At 41.3% G+C, this 10,732-nt stretch overlaps 1 protein-coding gene across 1 annotated transcript; it reads left to right on the forward strand.

Annotated features, from left to right (window-relative positions):
- Positions 1-431: 431 nt before the first annotated feature.
- Positions 432-7,842, forward strand: LOC135538476 (zinc finger and SCAN domain-containing protein 31-like). Its single transcript, XM_064964364.1, has 4 exons — positions 432-1,592; positions 1,956-2,053; positions 2,189-2,366; positions 6,636-7,842. The coding sequence occupies exons 1-4, from the start codon at positions 689-691 to the stop codon at positions 7,232-7,234; spliced, it is 1,779 nt and encodes a 592-aa protein (XP_064820436.1). The 5' UTR covers positions 432-688; the 3' UTR covers positions 7,235-7,842.
- Positions 7,843-10,732: the final 2,890 nt, after the last annotated feature.

A 10,732-nucleotide genomic window follows, 5' to 3' on the forward strand; every position in this document is an offset into this window, starting at 1 on the left:
TTCTTAATGTTTTGTAGACCCAGTGTATAGCACTACAGATAATCAAGTGCTGTTTGCATGTGATGCATTTGTTCTGTTGTTTACAGGATGATTTGTATCTTATAGAGCGTCGCTTTAAGGGAATAGTATGGTCACATCTAGACAAAAACGATTGTGAAAAATGAACAGGGAAAATGTGTATTAACACACTACCTATTCATAGAAGTATTTATGCATCATCTACATATTCATATTATGATTCTATGTACCGGAAAGAATTAGTTGGAAGAAGTCAGAGAAAATATATCAGCTTATTGTTAAATTATTATGACGTTCTTTCCAATTCAAAAAGTGTTGTTACTATTGTTTCCAAACTGCGTTACCCACTCCAGCCAGCAGATGACGATGAGCGTCTTTCAGGTGATGCTTCTTTCGTGACGTGTAATGGACTGGACGGGACGCTTCTTCAAGAACAACAACGCGGCAACTCTTTCAACCACGTCGGTAGCTTGCTAGCCAATATAAAAGTGAAAGATTGACGCTTTAGACCATCTTAATGTACATTATCTAATCTCAGTGTTTTAAACACAGTTCTGTTGACGTATTAACTGGTTAACTGTAACCGAATTTGCAAACTTGTTAAAGATTGATGCTGAGCCTAGCACTAGGCTAGTCGCTAATGCTAACTAGCTAGCTAACATCCCTGACCATGAGTTCATTAAACTACTCCCCTGCTATAGAAGAGGAGGACTGCTGTTTGGAGAAAGAAGTTCTGGCGCTGAACATTGAAGAAGAGGATGAGGTTACAGTGAAAGAAGAGAAAGAAGCTTTTAGAATGAAAAAGGAGGAAGATGAGACTGTTATAGTGAAGGAAGAAGATGCTGTTATAGTGAAAGAACATTTCAGAATGAAAAAGGAGGAAGAGGAGACTGTTATAATGAAGGAAGAAGATGCTGTTATAGTGAAAGAACATTTCAGAATGAAAAAGGAGGAAGAGGAGACTGTTATAATGAAGGAAGAAGATGCTGTTATAGTGAAAGAACATTTCAGAATGAAAAAGGAGGAAGAGGAGACTGTTATAGTGAAGGAAGAAGATGTTGTTATAGTGAAAGAACATTTCAGAATGAAAAAGGAGGAAGAGGCTGTTATAGTGAAGGAAGAAGATGCTGTTATAGTGAAAGAACATTTCAGAATGAAAAAGGAGGAAGAGGCTGTTATAGTGAAGGAAGAAGATGCTGTTATAGTGAAAGAACATTTCAGAATGAAAAAGGAGGAAGAGGCTGTTATAGTGAAGGAAGAAGATGCTGTTATAGTGAAAGAACATTTCAGAATGAAAAAGGAGGAAGAGGAGGCTGTTATAATGAAGGAAGAAGATGCTGTTATAGTGAAAGAACATTTCAGAATGAAAAAGGAGGAAGAGGCTGTTATAGTGAAGGAAGAAGATGCTGTTATAGTGAAAGAACATTTCAGAATGAAAAAGGAGGAAGAGGAGGCTGTTATAGTGATAGAAGAGAAAGAACCGTTTAGAGAGGAAGAGGATGCTATCTCAATAAAGGTGAAGGGGGAAGACGTTTTGGGAGTGAAAGAAGAGACAGAATATCAGATTAACACCAGTGAGTACTGTCTTAAACAGGGACACAAACTATGCCGTTGTTGAACTAATGTGTGGTTTTAAAGTGGCATTCTACTGAAGTTCTACACTTGAATATGTTGTTTAGTACTGTAGGAATTGTTAAAGGGTCAATCTGCCATTGGTTCATATATTTGAGGGACTTTTCAATTCAATGCATTGAATTCTCCATGTGGTCTACATTAAAGTTCCACTCATCTAGAATAACAGGCTTTTAAAATGCAATATTGAAGCATAATCTCTACTTAAAATATCAAAGGGACATATTCATGCCTCTTGTAAGACCCTATGATTTTATTAGACGGTTATAAGTTTACTACTCATTTTGATGTTCTCATTAACACAGGAGCGAGACATGACTATTGTGGATCCTCTGGGGAGCCTCAACAACATCCTGATGCTGACGAGGCAGAGAAGAGTCTCTCCAGATCAGAACACCAGATGGTACAGCTTGGTCTGGTCTAGCATACAGCTTGCTCTCTCTGGGTCTGGGCTGGGTTTCTGTAAAGCAGTTTATGACAACAGTGACATCAGCATCCATAATGATGTGCGTCTGTGTCCCCTCTTTATGGTTACCAGGACAACGCTAGCCCTTCCTCCCTCCCGGAGTCCCTGTATCGTGCCTCTCCTGGTAGCACCTTACTGCTGGGTATGAAGAGGTTGTCTGTGCTGCTGGTGGACTGCAGGAAAACAACAGGGCTGAGTGGAACTGTGAGAGGAGGAGAAGAGAAGAAAGGATCAGATTTGACACATCAAAGTAAGTGCTGTAGTTTAGTTTGAACAAATACAATAGATCTGCCCACCGGTATCTCTTACCAGGATAACCAGCAGAGTTCTGTTAGTTGACAGGAAGAGAGACTGGTGTCTGTTACCAGGACAACCAGCAGAGTACTGTTCGTTGACTGGAAGAGAGACTGGTGTCTGTTACCAGGACAACCAGCAGAGTTCTGTTAGTTGACAGGAAGGTGGACTGGTATCTGTTACCAGGACAACCAGCAGAGTTCTGCTAGTTGACAGGAAGAGAGACTGGTGTGTATGGATGTTATGAATATCATAACACTGAAAAAGGATTCTGCCAATGAAAAGAGAGAAACCAATTGACCATATAAAACCTTGATGAAAGTTAGCTTTGGTTTTTTGTTTTATTGGTGCGCCCGGGAGGTATTAACCCTAGTTATTAAAAAGCGAAGCTGTGTTCCAATATATTTCACTTGTGATTTTCATGAATAGGAATATTTTCTAGGAAGATTTATGTCTGTTGCGTTATGCTAATTAGTGTCAGATGATGATAATGGTCCCGTTCACGGGCTGGGTGTCACTACAGGTTAAGTTACATGGCCTACTATGCTAATTCTGTAGCGGTATTGTTAGAGGGGGCTAAATAAATATTTTGTTGGTGCGCCAGGCAGGTATTAACCCTAGTTATTAAAGTTAGTTATTACCTATTATAACATTATTATTATTATTAAATATTATTAAAACTGAAAGGATGAGAGTAGAATAGATAGAGTAGCGCTTCCAGACACATTCTAAACATGAAGTCTTAAAGGAGGACTGTAGCATCTAATGATGAAAAATTATGTCACGTTCTTTCAAAATCCAACCCAGAAGCAGACCAGGACAAAGAGAGTAGGAAGAAGGTGAGTATTTATTTAGAAGTGAATATGAATGGGTAGATATATCCAGGTGGCGTAGCGGGCAGCGGTGGTGAGTTGATGGGAGTAAATAGGTGGATCCAATGGGGTAGCGGAATTCTCCGACGACCATGCGGGAATGTGGTAAATGATCCGGGTGAGTAACTGAAGACAGAACAAACGGAGGTAAGTTTAAGGCAAGCAATACGTAAAAAACAACAAAACAAATTCTCTCTAACTTGAGGCTGATACTATGGCACGACATACTGTTCATGGCTAACGATCCGGCAGGGAATGGATGTCAGGTCTTATGAAGAGGAGAGATGATGATCAGGACCAGGTGTGCAGATAGCTGATGGGATACAGGTGCGGGTAATCAGAACTCCCAACTGGCTACATTGCCCGGCAACCAGACAGGGTGCGTTCCAGGACGCCGGAAAAAACACTCCAGGACAGAACACAGGCAAAAAACAGACTCAGGAAACGGAATTCGTGACACATTATGGAGTCTTCCTTGTAGCATCTAATGATGAAACATTATGGAGTCTTAAGCTTTAATTTGTGGTATTGCACTTGTGAATGCATGAAAGTTAAATATTTCAAAAAAAATATATATATATTTTGCACTCTGCAATTTCACCGGATTTTGTTGAAATGTTCCGCAAGCGGAATCCCTAGCCATAACAGGTATTAATGTGTTTGAGCCAATCAGTTGTGTTGTGACAAGGTAGGGGTGGTATACAGAAGATAGCCCTATTGGGCAAAAGACGAAGTCCATATTATGTCAAGAACAGCTCAAATAAGCAAAGAGAAACAACAGTCCATCATTACTTTAAGGACCACCACAAGAATGGAAGACCCAGAGTTACTTCTGATGCATAAGTTCATTAGAGTTACCAGCCTTAGAAATTGCAGCCAAAATAAATGCTTCACAAAGCATGACAAATGCTCCACGTCCCTTCCGTCTTCAAGAGAGCAAGAGTTGCACCCCTTCTGAAAAAACCTACACTCGATCCCTCCGATGTCAACAACTACAGACCAGTATCCCTTCTTTCTTTTCTCTCCAAAACCCTTGAACGTGCCGTCCTTGGCCAGCTCTCCCGCTATCTCTCTCAGAATGACCTTCTTGATCCAAATCAGTCAGGTTTCAAGACTAGTCATTCAACTGAGACTGCTCTTCTCTGTATCACGGAGGCGCTCCGCACTGCTAAAGCTAACTCTCGCTCTCATCCTTCTAGACCTATCGGCTGCCTTCGATACTGTGAACCATCAGATCCTCCTCTCCACCCTCTCCGAGTTGGGCATCTCCGGCGCGGTCCACGCTTGGATTGCGTCCTACCTGACAGGTCGCTCCTACCAGGTGGCGTGGCGAGAATCTGTCTCCTCGCCACGCGCTCTCACCACTGGGGTCCCCCAGGGCTCTGTTCTAGGCCCTCTCCTATTCTCGCTATACACCAAGTCACTTGGCTCTGTCATAACCTCACATGGTCTCTCCTATCATTGCTATGCAGACGACACACAATTAATCTTCTCCTTTCCCCCTTCTGATGACCAGGTGGCGAATCGCATCTCTGCATGTCTGGCAGACATATCAGTGTGGATGACGGATCACCACCTCAAGCTGAACCTCGGCAAGACGGAGCTGCTCTTCCTCCCGGGGAAGGACTGCCCGTTCCATGATCTCGCCATCACGGTTGACAACTCCATTGTGTCCTCCTCCCAGAGCGCTAAGAACCTTGGCGTGATCCTGGACAACACCCTGTCGTTCTCAACTAACATCAAGGCGGTGGCCCGTTCCTGTAGGTTCATGCTCTACAACATCCGCAGAGTACGACCCTGCCTCACACAGGAAGCGGCGCAGGTCCTAATCCAGGCACTTGTCATCTCCCGTCTGGATTACTGCAACTCGCTGTTGGCTGGGCTCCCTGCCTGTGCCATTAACTTCTTGAAACTCCCCATCCCGGATCCGGGATCGTGACTAAAGCCTCAGGCTCATTAGCATAACGCAACGTTAACGATTTCTGAAAATCGCAAATAAAATGAAAATAATGCGTCTGCTCTCAAGCTTAGCCTTTTCTTAACAACACTGTCATCTCAGATTTTCAAAATATGCTTTTGAACCATAGAAATTGACTAATTTGTGTAAGAGTATGCAAAGCTAGCATAGCATTTTGAGTAGCATTTAGCACGCAACATTTTCACAAAAACCAGATAACCAAATAAATAAAATCATTTACCTTTGAAGAGCTTCTGATGTTTTCAATGAGGAGACTCTCAGTTACATACCAAATGCGCAGTTTTTCCTGAAAGCGTCTGTGTGTAGGAGAAATCGTTCCGTTTTCTACATTGCGTCTGGCTACCGAAACGAAATGAAAATTCAGTCACCTACAACGTAAAACTTTTTCCGGATTAACTACATAATATCGACCGAAACATGGCAAACGTTGTTTGGAATCAATCCTCAAGGTGTTTTTTCACATATCTCTTCATTGATATGCAGTTCGTGGAAGCTTGCTTTCCTCTCTGTATCCCATGGAAAAATACTGGCAGGTGACTTTTGCGCACCAATTTCGGTGCAGGACACCGGAATTTCGGTGCAGGACACCGGGCGGACACCTGGTAAATGTGGTCTCTTATGGTCAATCTTCCAATGATCTGCCTACAAATACGTCACAATGCTGCAGACACCTTGGGGAAACGACAGAAAGGGCAGGCTCATTCCTCTCGCATTCACAGCCATATAAGGAGACAATGGAAAACAGAGCCTCAAAAATCCTGCTCATTTCCTGGATGCCATCTCATCTTGGTTTTGCCTGAAGCTCACGTTCTAGGGCACGCACAGAAAATATCTTGGTAGTTCTGGACACGTCAGAGTGTTTTCTTTCGAAAGCTATCAATTATATGCATAGTCGAGCATCTTTTTGTGACAAAATATCTTGTTTAAATGGGAACGTTTTTCATCCAAAAATGAAATAGCGCCCCCAGAGCATCAACAGGTTAAACCCCTACAACTCATCCAGAACGCCGCAACTTCTTTAGTTATTTGATGTTTAAGGAAGTGTATAGGTCACATTCTGTATCATACAGCTATGAAAGTTATATATTTAGAACCACCTGTTCAATTGGAATCCAGCGACGTCTGTGTCTTCAGTGTCCTAGAACTGTCCAGGTTTTTGTGTTCTGACTTGTAAAACAGGATGAATAAAATAAGTAATGTAAACATATCAGTAATTACCAGGAAGCTCTACATTTGTTTTAAAATCACACTAAGATTGTTAAAACTGGCCTCGGGTTATTGAGAGATCTGATTTAGAATTTACCCTCGTAGCAAGGTTGTTTAATCATGTGGTTTCATTCGGGTCTCTATTTAAAAATAACACTGTCTTTGGCAGGAGAAAGGCCAGACTCGGAGGAACCAGAGCCAGGGACGTCCAAACTAGCAAGACGACACCACTGCTCCCACTGTGGAAAGTGTTTCAACAAGTCGGAGAAGCTGAAACGGCATGAGAGAATACACACAGGAGAGAAGCCTTACCACTGCTCCCAGTGTGGAAAGAGTTTCAACCGGAAAGAAAACCTGAAAGCTCATGCGAGAATACACACAGGAGAGAAGCCTTACCGCTGCTCCCAATGTGGAAAGTGTTTCAACCAGTCGGGGGAGCTGAAACTACATGAGAGAATACACACAGGAGAGAAGCCTTTCCACTGCTCCCAGTGTGGAAAGAGTTTCTACCGGAAAGAAAACCTGAAAGTTCATGAGAGAATACACACAGGAGAGAAGCCTTACCACTGCTTCCAATGTGGAAAGTGTTTTGTCCGTTCGTGGGAGCTGAAACTGCACGAGAGAATACACACTGGAGAGAAGCCTTACCACTGCTCCCAATGTGCAAAGTGTTTCATCCAGTCAGGGGAGCTGAAACGACATGAGAGAATACACACAGGACAGAAGCCTTACCACTCCTCCCAGGTTGCAAACCATTTGCCCATTTAGGAAGCCTGAAAGAACACATTAGACTGCACACAAAGGAGAAGGCTTAGAAAAGCTCAGACTGGGAAAACATATTACTCATAAGTCACTTAAACGTCATTAGAGAATCCACACAGGAGAGAGAAATTACTTCTCTTAGCGTGTATGTTGATATTTCACATCACATTGACTTAAAATTCATCAGAGAACATACACAGTGCTCCCGTTGTCTTATATTGTTGACTGACAATGTGTTTACCTGTCTTTACCATATGAAATTAAATGGTACAGGGTATACTCAAACATATATTTGTTTGTTTTTATTAGAAAACATTAATTGAATATGGAGTATGTCAGTTTGAATATAAAGAAGATCAGGTTCCTTCTTTTAAATTGTCCTTTTTTAAAACTCTGTGTGTTTATCTGGGTGTGTCATTCCTCCAGCACTACAGATAATCAAGTGATATTTGGATGTGATGCATTTGTTGCATTGTTGTCCACTGATGATTTAATGAAATGAAAATGTTCAGACTCTGTAATGGAAAATGTTAATTGTTTGTGTGTCCACATAACTGTGCGCTGTGTAACTCTGTTATTCTCTATGAGCTCAGAAATAAAGAATCTTGGTTTGACTTGGACTCCAGCAGATCCTTATTTTATAATATCCACCACAACTCTCCCACGGATTGCTGTTTATTATTGTCTCAATGAAGAGTTCCTCTTTCGACTTTCCTGGGGGCATTTACAAACCTCCCACTGGTTGAATAAACTTTGTTACCCGAATTATGAGATTTATTTTATTTTATTTGTCAAATGGCAACCAAGCATCGATCATTATGTCACCAGAATAAGAACCTCAAATGTATTGGAAAGGAACATCAAGCTCATCAAGTGCACTTTCACCACCCTGTGAAGTTCATAACTTATTTCATCTTTAGCCTAATAAACTACATGGTTTCTCAAGTCATAGTGGGAGGACCACACAACATATCATCATGTGACTCCAAGTTAACTAAGATGTGATTGTTATCATTAAGGAGTTTCCACAGCCATTTCTCACTTAGACATTTTTACTGACACAAATTGTCAAACGAAGTAACAAATCGTCTGTCAGCATTTATAAAAGTGTATAGGCATATCCTGTTTCCATCAGCCCGGTCATTACTTTTGAAATGGTTGGATCAATATCCACCTTCATGATATGGATGAAGCCTGATTTGGAATGTCTAGTAGTTCTATATGATGTCATAATACACCCCTTTGATAGTGATACATTTGCTCCATTGTTTCCATGTCAGTTTGTTTCCCACTCTGATGATTTATATCTGACAGAGGGGCTTTAAATGAATAGTATGGTGACATCTTAGTGTGTCTTGGAGTAAATAGGATTATTAATCATCAAACTCCTATAGCAACAATACACTGCAGCTTTGACATCAAGAAGAGAATGAGCTGATGGGTGGTGGTGCTACTCTATAGGTAAGGCTGTCCAATATGAATGTTCAAATAGTCACTTCTAGCCGGCCTCCGCCCAGTACCCTGCCCTGAACTTTAGTCACTGTTACTAGCCGTCTACCAACCAGTACTCCACCCTGTATTCTAGTCAAGGCTCATCCTATATAACTACTACTGTACACACCTTTTATATTCATATACGGTCCTTAATGTCAAGACACACCATCATATACATTTTAAACAAATTGTATATATTTATATTCCAGACTCTGACATTCCTCATTCTACCATTTCTATATTTCTAAATCCTTAAAATGAATTGTAGGGAAAATCAGTAGGTCAGACAAATGACTATTTCTAAACAAAGATAATAGACAAGTAGAATGGGAGAGGTTTCTTATACTATTTATACTTACTCAGTGAAGAGACTCCAGGGACGGTGATGAAGGCTGTAGGAATGAAGATCAGACAGTGAAGAGACTCCAGGGATGGTGATGAAGGCTGTAGGAATGAAGATCAGACAGTGAAGAGAATCCAGGGATAGTGATGAAGGCTGTAGGAATGAAAATCAGACAGTGAAGAGACTCCAGGGATGGTGATGAAGGCTGTAGGAATGAAGATCAGACAGTGAAGAGAATCCAGGGATGGAGATGAAGGTGAAAACCTTGTGAAGACTTACAGAAAACATTTGACCTCTGTCATTGCCAACACAGGGTATATAACAAAGTATTGAGATAAACAATGTGATTTTCTGGATTTTTTTTCTCATTTTGTCTGTCATAGTTGAAGTGTACCTATGATGAAAATTACAGGCCTCTCTCATCTTTTTAAGTGGGAGAGCTTGCACAATTGGTGGCCGACTACATACTTTTTGCCCCACTGTATGTTAATCTCTAGGAGACAGAACAAGTCTCCTTCCTGAGCGGTATGACGGCTGTGTGGTCCCATGGTGTTTATACTTGCATACTATTGTATGTAAAGATGAACATGGTACCTTCAGGCGTTTGGAAATTTCTCCGAAGGATGAACCAGACCTGTGGAGGTCTACAATTCTTTTTCTGAGGTCTTGGCTGATTTCTTTTGATTTTCACATGATGTCAAGCAAAGAGGTACTGAGTTTGAAGGTAGGCCTTGAAATACATCCACAGGTACACCTCCAATTTACTCAAATTATGTCAATTAGCCTATCAGAAGCTTCGAAAAACATGACATCATTTTCTGGCATTTTCCAAGCTGTTTAAAGGCAAAGTCAAAATAGTGTATGTAAACTTCTGACCCACTGGAATTGTGATACAGTGAATTATAAGTGAAATAATCTGTCTGTAAACAATTGTTGGAAAAATGACTTATGTCATGCACAAAGTAGATGTCCTAACCGACTTGCCAAAACTATAGTTTGTTAACAAGACATTTGTGGAGTGGTTGAAAACCGAGTTTTAATGACTCCAATCTAAGTGTATGTAAACATCCCTGTATATTGTCTCCACATTGACTCTGTACTGTTACCTCCTGTATATAGCCTCCACATTAACTCTGTACTGGTACCCCCTGTATATAGCCTCCACATTGACTCTGTACTGGTACCTCCTGTATATAGCCTCCACATTAACTCTGTACTGGTATCTCCTGTATATAGCCTCCATATTGACTCTGTACCGGCTACCTCCTGTATATAGCCTCCACATTAACTCTGTACTGGTATCTCCTGTATATAGCCTCCACATTGACTCTGTACCGGTACCTCCTGTATATAGCCTCCACATTGACTCTGTACTGGTACCCCCTGTATATAGCCTCCACATTGACTCTGTACTGGTACCTCCTGTATATAGCCTCCACATTAACTCTGTACTGGTACCCCCTGTATATAGCCTCCACATTGACTCTGTACTGGTACCTCCTGTATATAGCCTCCACATTAACTCTGTACTGGTATCTCCTGTATATAGCCTCCATATTGACTCTGTACCGGCTACCTCCTGTATATAGCCTCCACATTAACTCTGTACTGGTATCTCCTGTATATAGCCTCCACATTGACTCTGTACCGGTACCTCCTGTATATAG

This window comes from Oncorhynchus masou, unplaced genomic scaffold (assembly GCF_036934945.1).
Source record: "Oncorhynchus masou masou isolate Uvic2021 unplaced genomic scaffold, UVic_Omas_1.1 unplaced_scaffold_972, whole genome shotgun sequence".
NCBI classification, from domain to species: Eukaryota; Metazoa; Chordata; class Actinopteri; order Salmoniformes; family Salmonidae; genus Oncorhynchus; species Oncorhynchus masou.